The sequence below is a fragment of the Bufo bufo genome, chromosome 2 (assembly GCF_905171765.1).
Source record: "Bufo bufo chromosome 2, aBufBuf1.1, whole genome shotgun sequence".
Taxonomy (NCBI): Eukaryota; Metazoa; Chordata; class Amphibia; order Anura; family Bufonidae; genus Bufo; species Bufo bufo.
In genome coordinates this window covers 20,427,516-20,451,634 of record NC_053390.1, presented here as the reverse complement: position 1 = coordinate 20,451,634, position 24,119 = coordinate 20,427,516, and the positions used below count along the sequence as shown (strand labels likewise).

General features: G+C 44.5%; 1 protein-coding gene across 2 annotated transcripts; it reads right to left on the bottom strand.

Annotated features, from left to right (window-relative positions):
• Positions 1–391: 391 nt before the first annotated feature.
• Positions 392–23,367, bottom strand: LOC120991136 (gastrula zinc finger protein XlCGF57.1-like). 2 transcript variants are annotated; one of them, XM_040420040.1, is made up of 2 exons: positions 23,318–23,367; positions 392–2,484 (listed from the first exon to the last, which is right to left on the bottom strand). In XM_040420040.1, the coding sequence occupies exons 1-2, from the start codon at positions 23,349–23,351 to the stop codon at positions 917–919; spliced, it is 1,602 nt and encodes a 533-aa protein (XP_040275974.1). In that variant the 5' UTR covers positions 23,352–23,367; the 3' UTR covers positions 392–916. The 2 variants fall into 2 exon arrangements, with proteins under 2 accessions (XP_040275974.1, XP_040275973.1); XM_040420039.1 differs by lacking the exon at positions 23,318–23,367 and adding an exon at positions 5,690–5,746.
• Between the last annotated feature and the right edge of the window lie 752 nt (positions 23,368–24,119).

The window sequence follows — 24,119 nt, the reverse complement described above, 5'->3', positions numbered from 1 at the left end:
TGATCCCTCGTTCCCAGGCTTCTTACTTTCATTGTGTAACATGTGCAGCAGCTATTTTAGAAAAAATCTGATTGCTAGAAAGCACAAGGAAATTCGGATTTGTGATGAATCGAAGTTTTCCTGAAATTCAGATCGAATTCCACTTTGTTAACTTTGATTCGCTCAACACTATTAGAGGAGCCCAAGCTGAATTCTTAAACCAGGGTCCATGAGCCTCAAGTTATGCCCCGGCAACTGAGGGTTGCTTTCTGTCACACTTACCACTGGATTGGTATCTCAAGGACTCATCCCTTTACCAGGAAATTAAAATGATACTCATTCTTGAGAAACCACCAAGCCCAAAACTTATAGCACAACAACAGAAATTGTTGACAAATTGTTACTTGACAAATAAAACCCCTTTATTGTTAAACAATCGTCGAGGACAAAAATATTCCAGTCTATGACAATTTACCGGTACGCTAAATGGTTAGTTACAGAGAACCTCGAGGAACTCGGAGTGTTCTTAATTTAAATTCTTCCTTCAACACATCTTCAGATGGGAGCACAAGGAACAAGTCCGAGCAGTAGATAGTCACACAGGATTTCACTTCAGGGCAATGCTACATAACCTTATCTTCAATATAATTAAAAAAACAACATTGTTTTATTTTAATTTCAGACAACCAAGATGTGGGTCCCAAGTTTGGGAACTGTATCTGTAAACAGCCAAAGTAGCTGTATTACTGTTTCAACCAAAATAAATGAATGGGAGTTGATGAAACAGAATAACAGTGAGCTTGGCTGTATCTGTACACCATGCCACCTCTCTCAGCCTATGCCATAAAGTTGCAAGATGAGAATACAGCTTTAACTGTAAGATTTAAAATATCATTAAAAATACATATCTTCCTATACAGGATTTACCAGATGTTTCCTAGAAACCATCATGTGGCATCGATGGACCTTTAATATCCAAATATACAACCTGAAAGGAAACCTGTGAATCGTCCATAGTTATATTGTTTGGCTTTACTGTATATAGCTGTATAACTGTATGAATTTTCTCATGTCTAACAAGACTTGATTGATCTATAAAACATTTGCCACATTGTGAACATGAATATGGTTTCTCTCCTGTGTGATATCTCTCATGTCTAACAAGATGTGATTTATTTGTAAAGCACTTTCCACACTCTGAACATGAATGTGGCTTCTCTCCTGTGTGAATTCTCTCATGTGTAACTAGACTTGATTTCTCTGTAAAACATTTCCCACATTCTAGACATGGATATGGTTTCTCTCCTGTGTGACTTTTCTTATGTCTAATAAGATGTGATGTATCTATAAAACATTTCCCACATTCTGAACATGAATATGGCTTCTCTCCGGTGTGAATCCTCACATGTGTAATAAGACTTGGTTTATCTGTAAAACATTTTCCACATTCTGAACATGTATATGGTTTCTCTCCGGTGTGAATTCTCACATGTGTAATCAGTCTTGATTTAAATATAAAACATTTCCCACATTCTGGACATGAATATGGTTTCTCTCCTGTGTGAATTCTCATATGTGTAACAAGACTTGATTTATCTATAAAATATTTCCCACAGTCTGAACATAAATATGGCTTCTCCCCAGTGTGACTTTTCTCATGTTTAACAAGATGTGATTTACTTGTATAACATTTCCCACATTCTGAACATGAATACGGTTTCTCTCCTGTGTGAGTTCTCTTATGTGTAACAAGAAGTGCTTTCTCTGTAAAACATTTCCCACATTCTGAACATGAATATGGCTTCTCCCCTGTGTGACTTCTCTTATGTGTAACAAGATGTGCTTTACTTGTATAACATTTTCCACATTCTGAACATGAATATGGCTTCTCTCCTGTGTGAGTTTTCTCATGTGTAATAAGATGTGATTTATTTGCATAAGATTTCCCACATTCTGAACATGAATATGGCTTCTCCCCTGTGTGAATTCTGTCATGTCTAATAAGACTTGTGTCATCTGCAAAACATTTCCCACATTTTGAACATGAATATGGTTTCTCTCCTGTATGGCGTCTCTGGTGTTTACCAAGATGTCCTTTCTGTTTAAAGCATTTCCCACAATCTGAACAGGAATATGGCTTCTCTCCTGTGTGAATTCTCTTATGTCTACCAATACTTGATTTACGTGTAAAACATTTCCCACATTCTGAACAGGGGTATATCTTCTCCCCTGTGTGAATTCCTCTGTATGTAGAAAGATCTAATCTGTTTGTGAACGCTTTACCACCTCTTTTACCCCCTTTTTGACTGGTACTTCTGGAAACAATCTGCGATTGGTCAGGAGAAGGTTCCTCATGATTAGGAGAATTGTATGACATATCTGTACTGTGAAGTCCTGGATGTACATTATGGTTTACTTTTGAGGAGCACTGCATGATATCTTCATCTTCTGCTTTATAATTTCTTGATAACATTAGTTTTTCCTCAAATTCCTTAATGGCATTCTCTGTGAAGAAATATTGGAATTTGTATTTTTTTTCTAGAGTTGACAAATTTATAAACATTCCTATTAGGCTGAAATAAGATCCAGCAGAACTTAAAAAGTATATGTTATTCATTTTGAACCCTCTCTTGGGTTTTATACAAAAAACTGCACCAAAACCGACGTCTGTGAATCCAACCCTAGCTTATAATACATTGATAAAGTTCAGAATTCTGGTCTACACCCAGTCACGTTTAATATACAAGCATAGCATAAAAATGTCTGGCAATCAAGCCCGCCTTCTGCCAACATTTTTGGTCCTTTAAGATCAAGTGTGCATCACATTAATGCAACAAGTTAATTTAAACAGGATCTGTCGCCACATTCCTCAACACAAACTGCATTCCTTAACTGGATCTCTTAGACCTGATGAAACTGATTGAATCACTAGAAAAATCTATGCTATAATATCCACTTAGACCTTAAATGACAAGCATTTTACCTCACCCCCCTGCTGCTGCTAAAATCTTGCATTTACAATACAAGCTGCAGTCTTCTTGGCTCTGTACTGAAAATTCCCTTTCATAAAGCAGCAGTTTCATCTTCTTATTGCTGCTTTCTTTTGCTGCAGCCTGTAGTGAGTGTGTGTGTGTGTGTGTGTGTGTGTGTGTGTGTGTGTGAGAGATAGCAGCAGAGTAGGAGGTACACTGAAGGACACAGGACTCTTGAGGACACTAACATTGTAGCTGGAGTCATAATATGCTCTTTTTTATATCGGACAAGAACATGTTCAAAAAGGATTGTACAGCCATTCTGACATGGAGCTTTAAAGTAAGTACACCGGCCTCATCAGGTCTAAGAGGTCTAACTAATACTACATGCAAGTTGTATTGTGAAATCTAGCAAGATACACTCTTTATACTGTTATGGACAATCTGGTCATGGCCAAAACCTACATTTAACAAGATAGTGAGCCATGAGGTAAGGCTCACGTCTCAGGATGAATTCATGGACATCACAATGACATCTGTATAGTCTAACTGCTGCACACCGATTGGAAGACTACACCAAAAGGAAGCCAAAACGGACAACAAACATCTTTAACCACTTAGCGAGCAGGCATGGGTGCCAATTATTCATATATATTATACTTTTAAATATAATACTTTTAAATCCTACAATAAACACATGTGTGCCCAGACAATTTGAAGTCCAAACTTAGTCATATAAAAAGGGGCAAGTTGAATCACCAGGGGGCAGGCCTGAATCCTTGGAGCACTACTTTTGTAAAACCCCCGTGCTCTCCACACTACCCACTCCCCTTGATTGACAGGGCTATACATCAGAATTCTGAGGGAAGAGCTGTGTCCTAGAGCATGCAAACTTCATATACACTACTTACTATAGCCTTACCATGCTGAGAATAGTTTTCTAAGTTTAGAAAGCTAATACATATTACTGGTTTATTCACAAACAGAATATTACAAAAAATAACGGAAAATAAAAAAATCTAGCAGTCTTTCCTAGGATTTGAACCCAAGACATCTACATGCAGTGCTGACCACTTACCCCTAGACTACAGCCTCATCATATTGAGAAGCTTGGTTATCTATACTTAGAATGCTAACACATATTACTGGTTTCTTTATAATCATATATTTTACCTGTGAATAAACCAGTAATATGGATTAGCTTTCTGAGCATAGAAAACCTATATTCTTAATAAGGTAAGGCTATAGTAAGTAATTTATATGATATGTACATGCTAAGACACAGCTCTGCACCCAGCATTGTGATGTGTAGTCCTGTCAATCAAGGGATGGTGGAGTGTGAACAGCACAGAGGTGTTACAAAAGCAGTGCTCCAAGGATTGAGCCCCATCCACTAGTGCTCCAACATGCTCATTTGCATATGAATAAAAAAAAGATATCTCTGTAGCTGTTTAACATACAGTCAAAAGAAATGTATTGTTTTAGTCGGCATGATCAAACCTACCAGGCAGTATATCTGGTTTAATAGTGGTGGGAAATTTTTTTATAGATGCAAGGTTAGGCAGAGACACACAGCATTATAAATCAATACCATGCAGTCCTGTGAAAGGAGCAGTGTGCATAAGGGAAAACTGGACATGTCGGACCGCAGAGGTGTTGCAGGGGAGGTGCCACTGAGTGAGTGCAGGTCTGAGACTGGCTGGAGAGTAAGCGTCATAAGGGTGTTAAAAAACTGTGGTTGAGTAGCAACTCACTACCTAAGAGACTAACCCACTGAGGGTGAATGAACCACAGCTCCAGGTTGGGAGGCCTAGAAGATTAAAGTAAGTCACCTGGTCATTCAGTAAAGGTAGAGACAGACGAAGGATCCTCCTATCCCCCTTCCCTAGTAACTGAGCCAAGGAAGTGATGAAGAGTTTAGCAATTATCTGCTGCATCAAAAAGGGGCATCTGCCTCCAGACATCCCAGCAGCTCCTGGAGGAGAATTACTCTAGCAGAAAATGTCCTTAGATCCTTCAGGTCAATGGAGCCCATCAATATGTCTGACTTATAAGGCAAATGCAGAGGCCTAACCTGATGTATAAAGAGTCTAACTTGACATCTCATCACCTGACAATGGCCCCCAGGTCTCTGATCTTAGCGCCAGGTCACTGGACTGACCCCAGCATGGAGTTACAGCGCAGTGATAATAGGTTCTGAGACCGAGCAGAACCCGAGCTTCTCCACACTCATGTAGAGAGGACCTGGCCGCTCCTTATAGAAGCCCCTGGACTGCCCCCTGCAGGTCACTGCTGAATAGCTGGGGGCTGTTACCATAGTAACACATGGCATCGGGGCTCTGTGCACCACGTGTTACTATAGGACTGTAGCACTGACACCTCTGTCTTCTCCAAGTACTGCAGATGCTGTGTATTATAGAGCAGCCATCTATTGTGGGGGTGGGGGAGGGCAGAGATCGTCAGTGTAAGGCCTTGTATACACTGCACATGACGGCTCTTACCTTGTGATATAAGAGGCTGGTGCTCCTCCATTACATGTCACTGCACACACGTGTATACACTGCACATGACGGCTCTTACCTTGTGATATAAGAGGCTGGTGCTCCTCCATTACATGTCACTGCACACACGTGTATACACTGCACATGACGGCTCTTACCCTGTGATATAAGAGGCTGGTGCTCCTCCATTACATGTCACTGCACACACGTGTATACACTGCACATGACGGCTCTTACCCTGTGATATAAGAGGTTGGTGCTCCTCCATCATGGCGTCTTTGTACACATCCTTGTGTCCTTCTATATACTCCGACTCCTCCATGGAGAAATAGACAGTGACATCCTGACACCTTACAGGAACCTGTCAACACAATGACACTGTCATCACCCAGACCCCTCCAGTGCTGTTACTGGAGAATTTACCAGCAGTGTCACCTCTCCAGTCAGCAGCTCCATCATCTTGTGGGTGAGTTCTAGGATCTTCTGCTCATGTATCAGGGGGTGAGGGGGAGGCTCTGTGATGGGGTGAGGGGTCCTGCTCAGCCCTCCTGACTCCTGGAGATGGATGATGGGAGTCACACAGTCCCCCGATGTCTTTTCCACTATTGTGTACTCCTGTGGATGGAGAGTGACAGTTAAGTGAAAAAGATGGATTACACCAATGGAGAGGACTGCCCCTGCTGAACAGGAAACCTACAACATAACAGGGTACAAGCCTCTCCAAAACTCAGTTTTGCAGGAGGAAAGAAAGTCAAGCACTAACATGGCTTCCCTGAAAATAAAGACATGGGAGAGAAGGAGATCCATAGCTTTGCATCTCACCAGTTTCTGCTTTGACAGGTGCAAAAACAAGGTCTAAGAGGAAGAATCCAAAAGTGCTTGAGGGAGTTAGGATTCACTTATTGTAATTTATGTTCCATCCTAGAGAGGAAATATTGTACTCACCACCAGAATTTGAGACTAGTCCTCACCTTGTACTCCATGGCCTTAAAATTCAGGTGGGGAGAAATCTGGCTTCTGGTAGGCGGCAAAATTCCAGGCAGAGCCCCTCTGTAATGGTAGACCAGATCCAGGGACTTGCTGAAATTTCCAACTCTTGAGAAAAGGAAAACAGAAGACCGCCCACCAGACATCTGGCGTCATAACTGAGACTCGTTATTGCAGGATCCACTTTGAGGGGGTGGAACAAAGAACCTTTGGATTTACTGGGGAACCAACAGAAATGAAGAACCGCCCTGACACAGACCGGCAAAACCCTTTTTACTAGCAGCAACCTTTTCTAATATAGAACCAAACAAAATATCTCCTGAGCTGAACCTGAAAAAGCAGCAGCCCTAGCTGAAACCTGACAGAGACAACCAAAACATCAGCCTTGGCCCGAGCTGGAAGGGAGGAGAGGATCTGGTCTCTAGGGGTCTTTTCTCTAAAATGGATGGTTGGCTGAGCAAACCAGAATTTGAGGGAAAGGAAAACACACATGGAATGCTTAAAATAACCTGTAGAAGACTCCCATACATTTCTAAGATATAGCTCAGGCTTGGTCCCGAGTCCTTGAAAGGAAGGGAACTATTTTAACAGTTTTAACAACAGGAGTGTCTACTATAGGGGCTCTATCCCATGTCTAAGTGTCTGCCAAGGGGTATTTTCTCTTAAAAATCCTGGGATTAAAAGATTTTCTGTCTGTGTTCTTCACTCCTTAGATAACACTAACTTGATACTTTTATAGATAGGAACAGAGTGCAGCTTCCTAGGACCTGGTCCCTCAAACCTGACATTCTGCACACTCATGAATTCTTTAATGTCATCAGGGCCCATTGTGGTTCTAACAGTTCTAACTGGTCCACATCTTCTGCTCCAACCAAATACCAACGCCTCAAATATCTTCAAGTTCTTAAAGGGTTTCTACCACCAGAAATACTGTTATGTAGCTGACTGATATAGCGATGCGCCAATGTCAGCACTACATAACAGTATGTTTATAACATTAGTCCCTGCAGCTGTTTTTGTAAAAAAAAGCACTTTTATTATATGCTAATGAGCCCCTAGGTGCTATGTGGGCGTAAAATCAGCACCTAGAGGCTCCATCCACTCACGCTTTATGCCGCCCAGGTCCCCTGTTCTGACCGCCCAGCTCCTCTTGATTAATGTCAGGGTCCGCCGCATCGCTGCCGAAATCCCGCGCCTGTGCCGTTCACTTCTGTCTTCGGCGCAGTGAGTGAATGATGCGATCCTGGTGCCGGATTCCTCACTGCGCCTGCGCCGACTACGTCACAGTGAGGAAGCCGGCATCAGGAGAGCGGCCTTCACTCACTGCGCCTGCGCTAAAGACAGAAGTGAACGGCGCAGGCGCGGGATTTCGCCAACGATGCAGGGAACAGTGGCATCAATCAAGAGGAGCGTGGCGGGCAGAACAGGGGACCTGGGCGGGATAATGGGTGAGTGGACGGAGCCTCTAGGTGCTGATTTTACGCCCACATAGCACCTAGAGGCTCATTAGCATATCATAAAAGTGATTTTTTTTTTAACAAAAACGTCTGCAGGGACTAATGTTAGAAACATACTGTTATGTAGTGATGACATTAGCGCATTGCTATATCAGTCAGCTACATAACGGTATTTCTGGTGGTAGAAACCCTTTAAGGGGAATCCTCCAGAGAAAAATATTCTCCTTTCTCCTGACCCATGTCATCATCACTGGAAAAATATGAGAGGCCCTTGTGATCCAAACATCATACATAGTTTTAAGGCAATGCTTAACTTCAGTCTTAATCATCTGTTTGATACTAGAGGCTAGCGATGAAGACCCCTCCACTATCATTGCAGGAGGAACATAAATTCTTGGGTTGCCTTGCTGCCTTTTTTTTTTTTTTTTACACAGCGTACATTTACTGTGGGATTTGGCAGAGACTTTACTGGGACCCCCCCCCCCTTAGGATTCTGCAACACAAACACCTCCCATTAGAGACCAGTGAAGCCATCCCCTACATGAAGTAGATTCACCAATGTGCCCCCCAAGGGCTGGAAGACCTTGTGTTGCTCCATTCAATTCATCCACCTACCTCTCCTGCGGTCAACGCAGTCTTTGTAGCAAGAGGAAGAATCGTTCAAGATTCCAGCCTAAAATAGGCTGTGGACTGGTGGAGGTGTCGGAAGTTAGTCACTACCACTGCACCCAGCTCTACGAGTTCCTCTGCAGAAAGCAAGGGAGGAATACATCTTTCTCCCTTCCCCTTCCAGTGGATTAAACACAGCCAACCACACTGATGAGGGACATGGAAGTCCAAAATTAGGAATAGACTCTTTGGTCCCTGGGAGAAGCAAGTCCGAGCAATCAAAAAGGTAACCTATCCGTTGGAAAGGAAACCAACACTGGTGGAGAGACATACCATATTTTTCGCCCTATAAGACGCACCAGCACATAAGACGCACCTAGGTTTTAGAGGAGGATAATAAGATTTTTTTTTTTTTCCATTACACCTTAGGTCAGAGCCCCAATGTTAATCAGACCTCAGCTCACAGACCCAATCAGACCCCCAAAGTTAATCAGACCTCAGATCAGCCCCCCAATTCCTCAGATCAGCCCCCCATGTCAGCCATCAGGTTCCCCCATGTCAGCCATCAGGTTCCCCCATGTCAGCCATCATGCCCCCCCATGTCAGCCATCATGCCCCCCCATGTCAGCCATCATGCCCCCCCCAGGTCAGCCATCATGCCCCCCCCAGGTCAGCCATCATGCCCCCCCCCAGGTCAGCCATCATGCCCCCCCCAGGTCAGCCATCATGCCCCCCCCAGGTCAGCCATCATGCCCCCCCCAGGTCAGCCATCATGCCCCCCCCCCAGGTCAGCCATCATGCCCCCCCCAGGTCAGCCATCATGCCCCCCCCCCCCCAGGTCAGCCATCAGCGCAAATAAAATAAATAAATAAATAACTTACCTCTCCTGCTCCTGACGCCGCCGCTCCTCACCACCAGCGCTCTCTCTCTTCTTCCAGGTTCTCGGCTGTCAGCTGTGAAGGCTGCGCACAGTGAGGTCCCATGGTGCGCAGCCCTTTACAGCAGACAGCCGAGCGGGGGACAAGGAAGCGGTGAGTACAGATCCTTCACCACTTCCCATTCCTCCGGTACTAATGAAGCGCTTCCAAAATAGAAGCGCTTAATTAGAATTCGCCCCATAAGACGCAGGGGCATTTCCCCCCCACTTTGGGGGGGAAAAAACTGCGTCTTATGGGGTGAAAAATACGGTATTTTGTTTTTATGTTGCAAGATTCCTGTACAGTAAAGGGAAAGTCACCTCCATGGGTGCTGTTATGAGCAAGAGGGAAAGATTCTTGAAGAACATCTGTCGGCAGGGTCAACCTTAATAATTCAGGAATACAACCTAGCAGGGTTGGTCCTGCAGATTAAAATGATGTATGGGTCAGCAATGGAAAGTGGAGGAGCATAGGGAATAATTTTTTTCCCTCAGGAATAGTGCAACCGATTTTCACAAGGCATACACCATTTTAATCAGCAGGATCAACCCTACCAGACAGTATGCCTCGTTTAATGAAGTTGATCTTGCTATCAGATGCTCCTTAAAAGGGCAGGCCGTTCTCCAGGACCCTGGACTCTTCCTATCACTTCCTATGATGGATTCTCCTTCCCGATATCTGACTTGTTACAGAATACAATAAAGAGGAGAGAAATCTAGAAAAGTTTACCTCTCTGCTCAGCAGGGAGATGATCTCCAAGGTGAGGTCTAATATTCTTCTGCTGATCTCCTTCCTGTCCATCCTTGGTGGCTCATTCAGGAGAAGGGTCGTATTGCTGGTTTTCTTCATGACGCCTCCAAAAAAAAGGAATAAAGGTTAATCAGTGAGTCCCATGTCCCCGATAATGAGGGCGAGAAAAAGTACAACTTATCCCGTAAAACTCAGACCCTCATAAAGCTGCACTGATGGGAAAAACCCTGAGCTCCGTGTGTATCTAAGCTCCTGGCAGTGCAGTGTGTATCTAAGCTCCTGGCAGTGCAGTGTGTATCTAAGCTCCTGGTAGTGCAGTGTGTATCTAAGCTCCTGGCAGTGCAGTGTGTATCTAAGCTCCTGGCAGTGCAGTGTGTGGAGGCAGGAGACTCTAAGCTCCATGTGTATCTAAGCTCCTGGCAGTGCAGTTTGTGGAGACAGGAGACTGAGCTTCATGTGTATCTAAGCTCCTGGCAGTACAGTGTGTATCTAAGCTCTTGGCAGTGCAGTGTGTGGAAGCAGGAGACTCTGATCTCCCTGTGTATCTAAGCTCCTGGCAGTGCAGTGTGTGAAGACAGGAGACTCTGAGCTCCATGTGTATGTAAGCTCCTGGCAGTGCAGTGTGTGGAGGCAGGAGACTCTGAGCTCCATGTGTATCTAAGCTCCTGGCAGTGCAGTGTGTGGAGACAGGAGACTGAGCTCCATGTGTATCTAAGCTCCTGGCAGTACAGTGTGTGGAAGCAGGAGACTCTGAGCTCCATGTGTAAGCTCCTGGCAGTGCAGTGTGTGAAGGCAGGAGACTCTGAGCTCCATGTGTATCTAAGCTCCTGGCAGTGCAGTGTGTGGAGGGAGGAGACTCTGAGCTCCGTGTGTATCTAAACTCCTGGCAGTGCAGTGTGTGGAGGCAGGAGACTCTAAGCGCTCAGTGGATCTAACGTTAAACAGATGGTTTTAAATATGAAGGAAGGTTGGTATACCACCCCTTCTGGAGAGAACAGCAAAGGGAAGTATGACGCAGCTGCAGCCAATCGCTAGTTGCAGTTACCTGCTCCCCTTGCGGCACACAATCATTTGACATGACCCAAGGGGAGCAGGTCACTGATCTGGCCAGAAATTGGTTGCAGTGGCATCAAATATAAACTACCTATCTAAAGAGCACAAGCCATTTAATGTCACTAACTTTTCACACAACTTCAAATCAATCAATAGTACAAGTGACCATAAGAAACTTTGAAATATATTTTATTACAGAGAAATGTCTAGTTCCCCTGTTTTCAGCTCTTCTTAAGTATCAGGTTACATACATGCCAATATAAGTCTATTAAAAGGGGAGGGGGAGGAGTGATCGGGAACAGAGTGACACGGGGCACCACGAGACACCAAAGATTCTTTATACAGTTATGTATTTGTACAGTAGAGGATTGCGTTTGGCTACAATGGATGTTTCAACTGGACTGTTGATTGGATTTGCAATGTTATGTTTAATTCCCTATGGTTCATTACTTGTAAGACAAAAAGTAATCAGTAACCTGCTGAGCATTCGTCTGGTTGTGCGGTAGAAACACAATGGCAACAATGTATGTCTCAACTGGACTGTTGATTGAATTACTTCTCAGGCTGAGGGGATGTGTGGGCTGTAACCAGTCTGTGATTGAAGAATGGATCATTTTCTGTAGGTGTCTCCCTTGCATGGGAGAGTGGCATAAAAGTAGGGTATGTGGCATTAAACAGGGTCCAGCTCCTGATACTGTGTGTCGTCAAGTTATTGGGAAGAGTGATGGGATATTCGTGGATGGTTTTATTTACTACTGATGCTGTGCTTCCTGTGCTAATAACCTGATCCTGAAGTAACCCTTGGAATACCGGCGGAGAAAGCCTATGTCGCACTAACGCTCCGCTACATTTGGTGGCAGCAGTGGGATCCAGAACTCACAAGGGAACAAGTAACAGGGAAGGCAGCAGTACCAATGGATTGCGGATGGAGATCGACTATTCTTCACCTAAGCGGTCCACGTTAAAGGATCTCCTGGAAGCAAAGGGTATTCCGGCCAGCAACAAGAAAAAGGCTGTTCTTGTTACAGAAGTGAGGGCGGAATACCGAATGGAGGGCGGTTTGGTTCCCGAACGGAGTGGTTCGGCTAACGAAGAGGAACAGTCTGAGTTCCAAAGGGAGCTACAATTCAGGCTGTCGTTTTATGGCGAAAACCCACCAACGGATATAATCTCCCGAACCATGACAGAAGTTCAGGAGTTTGTACTGAGACAGAGGAACCAGCAAACCCCAGAAAGAGGCCAAAACAGTGACAATGATACAGGAGGGTAAGCCTAACATACCTTACCAGGCTTTTAAAACATACAGTACAGACCAAAAGTTTGGACACACCTTCTCATTCAAAGAGTTTTCTTTATTTTCATGACTATGAAAATTGTAGATTCACACTGAAGGCATCAAAACTATGAATTAACACATGTGGAATTATATACATAACAAACAAGTGTGAAACAACTGAAAATATGTCATATTCTAGGTTCTTCAAAGTAGCCACCTTTTGCTTTGATTACTGCTTTGCACACTCTTGGCATTCTCTTGATGAGCTTCAAGAGGTAGTCCCCTGAAATGGTTTTCACTTCACAGGTGTGCCCTGTCAGGTTTAATAAGTGGGATTTCTTGCCTTATAAATGGGATTGGGACCATCAGTTGCGTTCAGGAGAAGTCAGGTGGATACACAGCTGATAGTCCTACTGAATAGACTGTTAGAATTTGTATTATGGCAAGAAAAAAGCAGCTAAGTAAAGAAAAACGAGTGGCCATCATTACTTTAAGAAATGAAGGTCAGTCAGTCAGCCGAAAAATTGGGAAAACTTTGAAAGTAAGGGCTATTTGACCATGAAGGAGAGTGATGGGGTGCTGAGCCAGATGACCTGGCCTCCACAGTCACCGGACCTGAACCCAATCGAGATGGTTTGGGGTGAGCTGGACCGCAGAGTGAAGGCAAAAGGGCCAACAAGTGCTAAGCATCTCTGGGAACTCCTTCAAGACTGTTGAAAGACCATTTCAGGGGACTACCTCTTGAAGCTCATCAAAAGAATGCCAAGAGTGTGCAAAGCAGTAATCAAAGCAAAAGGGGGCTACTTTGAAGAACCTAGAATATGACATATTTTCAGTTGTTTCACACTTGTTTGTTATGTATATAATTCCACATGTGTTAATTGATAGTTTTGATGCCTTCATAGTCATGAAAATAAAGAAAACTCTTTGAATGAGAAGGTGTGTCCAAACTTTTGGTCTGTACTGTATGTAGAGGCAGAGGAAGATATAGATGAATTCCTCCAGGAATTTGAGAGACTGTGTGCCCTACATAAAATAAATACGGAAGATTAGGTCCCCATCCTAGCAGGTCGGCTGTCAGAAAGAGCAGCGTAAGGTGTACCGCACAGTCCCCGACGAGGAAATCTGGAACTACAGCCGGATAAAGGAAGTAATACTTGCCCGGTATGCCATAACACCAGAGGCGTACCGGAGGCGGGTCAGAGAGCCTAAAAAGACCGAGAAGGACTCTCACGCTGAAAGGGCCTGCCGACTACACCGAGCGGTCCTGGGATGGGTACAAGCCCCCAAAGCGCGGTCCATGGAGGACCTACTACAGGTGCTGCTGCTGGAATAATTCTATGATGAGCTACCAACAGATATCCAAGAGTGGGTAAGGGACCGCAACCCTACGTCCCTTCCCGAAGCGAACAGGAAAGCAGACGAATATATGGATGCCTGCAGGCAATGGAAACCTGCACCAGCTAGGACAGTAGTAAGACCCATCGTGGGGACTACCTACCCCACCGGCCCAGAGGCACCACCTCGGCAGCTTCCAGCCCCAGCTTCCCCTACAACAGCGTTTCCGGCAACCCAACCCTGCACAGTGCCAGAAATGGGGGCACTACAAGAGAGACTGCCCGCAACTCCGAGACCGACCCCCATGGATCCAGCCAAGAAGTTAGGAAGTACCGCAATACCTGTGACACATGTCAGAGAGTGGGGAAGAGGGGGACTGCCGGAAAGCCAAGTTACACCCCTTACCCATAGCTGAGGACCAGTTCAGCCAAATAGCGGTGGATATAGTGGGTCCCTTAACCAAGCCTAGCCCCTCTGGCTCTGATATCCACGCTGAAACGGTAGCAGAGGCTCTCATGCCGATTTTCTCTAGGATGGGGTTACCCGAAGAGATAATCTCAGATCGGGGGTACTCAGTTCACCACGGAAGTGACCCAGCACCTCTGGAAATTCTGTGGCATTAAGCCAATAGTTAGTGCCCCCTACCATCCCCAGACCAATGGCCTATGCAAAACATTTAACGGAACGCTGAAATAGATGCTCCGAACCTTCGCCGAGACCCACCGGGACTGGGAGCGATTCCTGCCCCATCTCCTCTTTGCATACCGAGAGGTGCCGCAGGAATCCACAGGGTTTGCCCCGTTTGAGTTGTTATTTGGGAGGAGGGTGCAAGGTCCCCTAGATCTTATCAAGGAACATTGGGAGGGAGGCCATAGCACAGACGGTACCCCCGACTGGAGAAATTAACCAGGTCGGTAAGGGAAAACCTTGAGGTGGCCCAGACTCGTCAGCGCACATGGTATGATCGGGGAGCCAGGGACAGTGGCTTTCAGGTCCGGCAGAAAGTTTTAGTCTTAATACAGGTCCGACATGATAGGCTGCATGGCAAGGACCTTATAAAGTGTTGGAACAGAGATGTGACACCACCTACTGTATAAAATCGGTCCATGTGCAGGGTCAGGGGGGCGACACATGCTCCATGTGAACATGATGAAGCCCTACCAGGAGCGCTCCGAGGAGGTGACTGCTATATACATACCCACATCTGAGGAGTTTGACAGCCTTCCCCTTCCAGACCTCCTGGGGGACAGAAGTTTGTCTAGTGACATAGAGGAGGTAAAACTAGGAGATCGGTTGAGCACACAGGAGCGTATTGAGGTACAACAACTGTTAAGAGAGAAGCAAACCACCTTCTCGAATGCACCTGGCTACACTCCTCTGGTCACTCACCAAGTAGAGACACCAGGTCAACCCCCACTGCGGCAGACCCCTTACCGCATCCCTGAGGCGGTACAGGAAAACATGCGTAAGGAGATCAACGAGATGCTCCAACTGGGGGTGACTGAGCCGTCGGACAGCCCCTGGTCCTCCCCAGTAGTCCTCGTACCGAAGCAGGACGGTATGACCCGCTTCTGCGTGAACTACCGGAAGTTAATCGAAAAGACAGTGTCCGACGCCTACCCTATGCCGAGGATAGACAAACTGCTAGACCGGATGGCCAGGGGCCAATACCTCACTACCATTGATCTCTGTAAGGGGTATTGGCAGATTCCCTTGGCCCCAGATGCCATCCCTAAGTCCGCCTTTGACAGCCCATTCGGTTTATACCAATTTAAGGTAATGCCGTTTGGAATGAAAAATGCTACGGCTACCTTCCTAAGGATGGTGGACCGGCTCCTAGATGGGTTCCAGGGCTACACCTGCACCTACTTAGATGACATCGCCATCTTTAGCAATACCTGGCAGGAGCACCTGGCCCATACAGGAGAGGTTCTAGACAGGATTAGGGAAGCAGGCTTAACGCTGAAGCCTGGCAAATGCAACATAGGAATGGCCGAGGTCCAGTACCTCGGGCATCGAGTAGGCTGTGGGAAGCAGAAGCCTGAGCCCACTAAAGTAAAGGCTGTAGCCCAGTGGCCAACCCCCAGAACCAAGACACAGGTTTTAGCTTTTCTAGGGACGACTGGGTATTATAGAAAGTTTGTTCCCAACTATAGCGCCCTGGCCAAACCCCTTACTTATCTTACCCGGAAAAACCTTCCCCACCAAGTAACCTGGACCCCGGAGTGTGAGCAGGCATTCCAACAATTGAAAAATGCAACCAACCAAACGTTTTCTTGTTCACACAGACGCTTCTATGTTTGGATTGGGGGCAGAACTGAGCCAAGTCGGGGCCGATGGTGGAGAACATCACGTGGCTTACATAAGTCGGAAGCTGTTACCCAGAGAAGTAAGCTACGCCGCCATCGAGAAGGAGTGCCTGGCTGTGGTGTGGGCCCTGAAAAAGTTACAACCCTACTTGTATGGACAGCCCTTTTCTTTGCTCACGGATCACAACCCGCTGGTCTGGCTAAACCGGGTGGCTGGGGACATTTGACTTCAACATCCAGTACCGCCCGGGAAAACAAAACAGAAATGCTGACGGGTTGTCTAGACAAACTGACTTTGAAAAATGATCCGTGAGCAACCCAGACATCCCCAAGCCGATCCGTGATGGATCAGACTGTGTATGCCGGCTTGTGGGCAAGGGGGAGCAGTGTAACGGATTGTGTTTGGCTACAATGGATGTTTCAACTGGACTGTTGATTGGATTTGCAATGTTATGTTTAATTCCCTATGGTTCATTACTTGTAAGACAAAAAGTAATCAGTAACCTGCTGAACATTCGTCTGGTTGTGCGGTAGAAACACAATGGCAACAATGTATGTCTCAACTGGACTGTTGATTGAATTACTTCTCAGGCTGAGGGGAGGGGATGTGTGGGCTGTAACCAGTCTGTGATTGAAGAATGGATCATTTTCTGTAGGTGTCTCCCTTGCATGGGAGAGTGGCATAAAAGTAGGGTATGTGGCATTAAACAGGGTCCTGCTCCTGATACTGTGTGTCGTCCAGTTATTGGGAAGAGTTATGTGATATTCGTGGATGGTTTTATTTACTACTGATGCTGTGCTTCCTGTGCTAATAACCTGATCCTGAAGTAACCCTTGGAATACCGGTGGAGAAAGCCTATGTCGCACTAGCGGTCCACTACAGTATTATTCCTTATTTATACTGTTTCTATTGTTTATAGTACGGCACTGGCATTTTTACAGTTTTTGGAAACATTTACTGCCAATATCCAGGATACGGTATAATCATGGTAATAAACATTTGTTATTTTTATTGCTGTGGACCTATATCCATGTATTTTAATTATATGAGATTTTGATCATTTTGTAAATATATAAATTTTTATTTAATTACTGTTTTTTAGCTTTAAAAGAGACACCAGATTATATAACAGATCTAGATTTTAGTGGAGAAAAAAATCAGAAAAAAAATATTTTTCATTAGACCTTAGAACTTGAATCTGTTTTTTTTTTTTTTTAGGTGTTCAGCTCACCTTGCGTCATGTGACTAGTTGCTTTGGTGCGAGAGGCAAGTCACTGCTGCGACCAGCGATTGGCTGCAGCAGTGTCAAAACATAAATTTACATCTAGGGAGCCAAGAGCAGCAGTCGATTCTGAGGAGCGAAATAGTTGGAACCAGCGCTGGGAAGCTGGTAAATATGCTTCCCTTCGCAGGTCTGCCCAGGAGGGGAGGGGCCACCCCAAAATGCACACAACTCTTTTAAGAAGGCAGTTACGGCTTTAAAAACATAGACGAGGTGGAGAAACAATGGTCCTCCAAGCATAAATAATATAGAAATATCCGTGGGCAGCATGGTTGCTCAGTGATTAAACCTGGTGCTTTGTCCTAGGTTCGAATCTGCATGGAGTTTGTATGTTCTCCCTGTGTTTGAAAGGGTTTCCTCCGGGTTCTCTGGTTTCCTCCCACACTCCAAAGACATACTGATAGGGAACTCAGATTGTGAGCTTGTGTGATGATAATGTCTGTACAGCACTGCGGAATGTGTCAGCGCTATATCAGTGAGTAAAATAAAAATTTTAAAAATCTGAAATCATAAAGTCTGAATATTTCCACAAAGCAATAAGAAGTAAAACACATCCCATGTACAAATTAAAAGGGCCTTGGTGTAAAGGGGCCTTTGGTGTAATTTGCTGCAATCTTGTGGCCATTTCTATATTTGGTTTTATGAAGTTATCCATGGCTGTAATTTCCATATACCTGGAGAGAGGATTTTCCTTTAACTTCTATCACATCATTTCTCAAGGTACATTCAATAAATTACTTAAGGGCATATACACTGCATCTCTTTCACTGGAATTTTACATGCAACTGGTGTCACTAGGGGTATGATTCATTATAGTGAGTTCATTATCTTCTATAGCTTGTGGAAAAGATTGCCACTCACACTCATCAGAGACTTCTTTTGCATGCTATATATATAATTCAAGGAATCCAGAAGTATTTCTCTTACACATCTTTAGTTCCCCAGCTTTCCATGGTACAGAAAGGGGGCGGGGCCAACATAGAGTAGAATGACAACTTACTGCAATTATCCTAATCAGTGTGGATACAAAGTGTCTCCCCCAGTTTCCATAGTTCCTGACAATTCATAGTTCCTGACCTCAGTGACTTGCACCCCAGAATTTGGGGGGCACTCTCTCTCCTTGGTAGAGGAGTCTTAGAGACCATCCCTTTTTGCACCCCAGGAGAAACACCACAGTCAGGTGCAATACTAGTATGTGACTACCAGAGGGCAGCCTGATACCGGAAAACCATCACATGCACTCAGCAGTTACTGGAGTTAATGCCCGATAACAGCCACAATCTAACACTGGGAGAAAGAAAAAAATAAAATATTATTAAATAGTAATTATAATTTTCACCCACATCAGGTATAAGTATTCTCATCGCTTAGTAGGAAAATAATTAAGCAGGCACACTCTAATTTGGGTCAATATATTAATTTATTTATATATATATATGGTTGATGTAGGGTATTTTAAAATGGTAAAGATGGGGTAAAAAAATTTCCTTTTAGATAGGTAGAGAAAAAATGAATGTCATTCAATGGTAACCAGCTGGTATTAGAAGTATTGATGTAACAGCGTATAAGAGTGGTAAAAAGTGATAAAAAAGATGAAAAAAGATGAAAAAATTGTATAAAAGTGCGCTAGTATTGCGCTGAAAAAGTTGTCCTTTTATAAAAGAGTGTCTTTTCATAAAATAGTCTCAAGAATCATGCGTTTATATTCCTATATATAGGATAATAATATACTTTTGCATATACTTTATCCTATATATAGGAATATAAACGCATGATTCTTGAGACTATTTTATGAAAAGACACTCTTATAAAAGGACAACTTTTTCAGCGCAATACTAGCGCACTTTTATACTATTTTTACAATTTTTTCATCTTTTTTATCACTTTTTACCACTCTTATACGCTGTTACATCAATACTTCTAATACCAGCTGGTTACCATTGAATGACATTCATTTTTTCTCTACCTATCTAAAAGGAAATTTTTTTACCCCATCTTTACCATTTTAAAATACCCTACATCGACCATATATATATATAAATAAATTAATATATTGACCCAAATTAGAGTGTGCCTGCTTAATTATTTTCCTACTATTTATCCACTCCTGACTGGGTGAGTCAGTTTTAGCAGCCTTGCACCTCGACCATTTGCCTGAGCAGTAGAGCCGTCTACTACCCCTCTTTCTCTTTATTCTCATCGCTTGTCTCTTATTTTATACTCCGTTTATATTTTTATTTGTAATATATTCCTGGCCCCTTTCTGTCCACATGACTCATAGTTAATATCCATGTTCTTCATTTTATTTTTACAGGACTGTCTCCGCAATTCCATTGAGGCCATACGGATGGATGGACTGGAGATCATGGTTGGCCTCATGTCTACAGGAGCCTTCTTTTCTATGGTAGGTAACCAATCGGGATGATATTAATTTCACTCTGATGTTTGTGAGTTCAGTGCCAGGTATTTCTTCTTAATGTCATCTCTCCTGCAGTTCCTGGGTGGTCCTACCGACATATCACATCCCAGTGAATTTAGTTTATTAGACAGATAATCTGATTTATGTCGGCCGTCATTTAATCTGACATTTATTAGTGGTGGTGTGGGAGTGAAATATCTTGGTACCATGCTTAATAATGCGCTGGATGACCGCTAAGAGACTCCACACCGGCAGCTTGCTGGAGTTCGAGTGGAAGCTAAATGCTTCATAGTTATATGCCGTTTTAGCCAACACAGCGTTAGGCCTCATGCACATGACCGTTGTTTTATTCCGTGTCCGTTGCGCCGTTTTTTGTGATTTTCTGTAGACCCAATGATTTTCAATGGGTCCGTTGAAAACTCGGCTAATGCACCGTTTGCCATCTGCGTCCGTGATCCGTGGTTCCAGTCCGTCAAAAAAATATAACCTGTCCTATTATTTTCGCGGAAAACGGTTCATGGACCCATTCAAGTCAATGGGACCACTAAAAAACGCGGAGGCACACAAGATCGTCATCCGCGTCCGCTTTTTTTTCTATCATTTGCATGGCAAACCTGTCTTAGACTTTTTTTTACTTTCCTTTATGTCTGGTGGTCCTCCAAAAATAAAGGAAGACACACGGAAACAAAAACGGAAACGGATCACGGAACAACGGAACTCCATTTTGCGGAAAGGAACACAACAACGGTCGTGTGCATGAGGCCTTAGGAGGTTTTCATGGTAGGTGCCTCCTATAGGCAACCACTGGGTGGTCAGGAATTGTTTCCAGATGGGGATCTCTCAGAAGCAGCGGCCAATGTTTCTATACAATATAATCTGCTGATATGGAGTCAGTGGTAAAACAATTGTTCCTCGTCTCCTTTGCTTTTCTTCTTGTCTTCTTTGGTTGGACGCATTCTACCTGGCTTAGACCTTTCCTTCTCTCTCAATTTTTGGGGTGACCCTTTTCTCAGAATCTCACTTTCAGTATTTTCAGCCTGCTGGTTGAAGGCGGCGTCCTCAGTGCAATTCTTCCTGATTCTATGGACAGTTATGCTGAGCAGCCATTTTATATAGTGGTCGCTGGTGAAATGGAAATAACTATTGCTATCCAGCTGCTGGAAATATGTTGAGGTAATAAAATGGGAGATAACGATATTCAAAAAGTCAATTTGTAATTTCTTGACATTACGTGAGATGTGAATATCCCAGGTGCTGTTATTGAGCTCAATGCAGATTCTGCTGGCGGAGTCAGCATCGCCCACCACACAAAGAATAGATCATCTACGTATCTTCTATATAAGATAACATTTTCCTTGTAGAGACAATCATTATAGATATTTTTTTACTCAAAGACCCCCATAAAGAGGCTGTGATAGGACGGGGCCAACTTACTGCCCATTGCACTGCCGGGGCATTGATGAAGAATTTCTCTATACGTGAAATAATTATAAGAATGAGATCGAAGCTTTTCATAAAGAAACATTGGAGGGGCAGGACATGGAACTAACAAAGACTTTCTCTCTCCTTTATTCAGAGGATGCGTCGTTGATAAGATCCTCAAATCTTTTCTATACATTGGGAAAGGGAACCCTTGGATTTTGATGAAATATTTCTGATTCAATGATGGAATATTTCTGATCCAATAAGATACTAAAAGCTTCCATCTGATCGCCGCCCCCCCCCCCCCCCTTCCCCAATCAGCCGCAGGAAGAACTAGCTCTTCATTATCTCGCAGTGTCTTTGGGGCCTTCTCTTCAGGTGTAAGGTTGTTCCTTATAAAAGTAATGTGCCACTGATGAGCTGAAGTCAATTACAACCATATCACACAATGTTTGTCACAGGTGACCCTGACGTTCAAACGGGTGGACTCTAGATGAAGGCCTCACTCCTGGGTGAACATATTGGTCAGTGGAGGTCCCCTGAGCAGTGGACTGCCTTCTATCCTCTACTTGATTCGCCTCCATAATAAAGGATGTCTACATAGAGCTAAGTTACATGAACTTCTGTAATTCACGGAACAACTCAAAATGATTTACTTGATTCTGGGGATAAAAGGGTAGACTATAAAGTTGGGACTATATACGGGACTGCCTCTATTATGGGCCTAAGGCTACCTCTGCCTACAAGCAGTGCACCCGCCCCAAAAGGGGTGCCCCAACTTCTCGGTGGCCAAAGCCTCTACCATCACCTGTGCGAACTGATAACTCTTCAATAACCTTGTATAGAGTACCAACGCGTTTCCCCAGTCAAGATAAACTGTTCTTCAGGGGATCAAAGTTTGAAGAGAATCATGAAAAGATGAGGACAGTATTCTGATAACATGGACTGCTCCCCCAAAAAAAACATTTATCTTGATTGCCAAATCCCAATGTCCTCTAGATGCAGCAATCTGTGTCTCCAGAAACAACTCCCCACATAGCAATTCCCTGCTCTGCAGTTCTCAGCTGAGAGGAGCACAAATATCTACTATTACCTGCAGCTCTAGCGGTGAGGAGCAGAACTCCAAATCACAGGCAGCTATGGCAGCTGCAGAAGATCCTGAGGCGGGAAAGAAGCCTCAGGCCTGGTCCATGCTATGAGGCCATAAACTGAGTGTCCTCTCCTCACAGGTCATCACAAGTCATCTCCACTGCACTTTGCTCTCAGCTGAACACACTGGAAGCAATGGCTGAGCTTAGGCTCCTTTATCTCCACCTCCTTCCAGAAGCCTCCCAGCAGAGGTTCAATAGAAACCTGTTCAAGCCACAGCCATCCACATCCAGCAAGTAATTTCAGACCACAGAGCAGAAGACACATAAACCAGCCAAATCATTAACACTTTATACACCAAGTGTCCTAGCAGAGACTACAGACGTCCTGTCTTCTCCTGTCCCCCGACCAGATCAACCCCAAAAAGATAACAATTTAACCCCTTACATGCCTTATAGTCACATTCCACACCCTGCACACGCCATCCTGGCCATTAAAGTTACCTTTACAAAGATTTTTCCTGGTAAAAACAACAAATGGATATTAACCCCTTCATTACTGTAAGAGCCTGTCCCATCAGACGCCCTGATAATCATTGTATCCGTGACCGGTCTCCACAATCCGAGGGGGCACCATCATTTCAACCTCTTACCTAGGGGGCGTATATCCACCTGTACACACAGGACAGAGCGTCTCCTGTACACAACTTCTAGACTCACAGGTGCCTTCCACCGAACCCATAAAGTAGGGCTCTCCCTTATAAAGAGGTGCACATACACTGCACATGACGGGTCTTACCTTGTGATATAAGAAGCTGGTGCTCCTCCATTACATGTCACTGCACACACATGTATACACTGCACATGATGGATCTTACCTTGTGATATAAGAGGCTGTTGCTCCTCCATTAAATGTCACTGCACACACGTGTATACACTGCACATGACGGGTCTTACCTTGTGATATAAGATGCTGGTGCTCCTCCATCATGGCCTCCTTGTACAGATCCTTGTGTCCTTCTATATACTCCCACTCCTCCATGGAGAAGTAGACCGTGATATCCTGACACCTTATAGGAACCTGACAACACAATGACACCGTCATCACCCAGACCCCTCCAGTGCGGTTACTGGAAAATTTCCCAGCATTCCCAGCAGTGTCACCTCTCCAGTCAGCAGCTCCATCATCTTGTGGGTGAGTTCTAGGATCTTCTGCTCATGTATCAGGGGGTGTGGGGGAGGCTCTGTGATGGGGTGAGGGGTCCTGCTCCACCCTCCTGACTCCTGGAGATGGATGATGGGAGTCACACAGTCCCCAGATGTCTTCTTCACTATTGTGTACTCCTGTGGATGAAGAGAGACACTTAGGGAATAAACCCTTCAGGGGCCATGTGCTCTCCTACGGCCCTTTCCTCCAGGTACAACGTGCCTACTTACCTTCTCATGGCTCCTACAACATGACTATTGGTCACTGGTCAAATGATACATCACTCACCATATTGGGGCCTGACCTTCAGGTTCTCTGTCACTTGGAAGGTCTGGAGGCCGTTTTACAGGACCCTGGACTCTTCCTATCACTCCCTATGATGGATTCTCCTTCCCGATGTCTGACTGGTTACAGAATACAATAAAGAGGAGAGAAATCTAGAAAAGTTTACCTCTCCGCTCAGCAGGGAGATGATCTCCACGGTGAGGTCTAATATTCTTCTGCTGATCTCCTTCCTGTCCATCCTTGGTGGTCATTCAGGAGAAGAGAAGA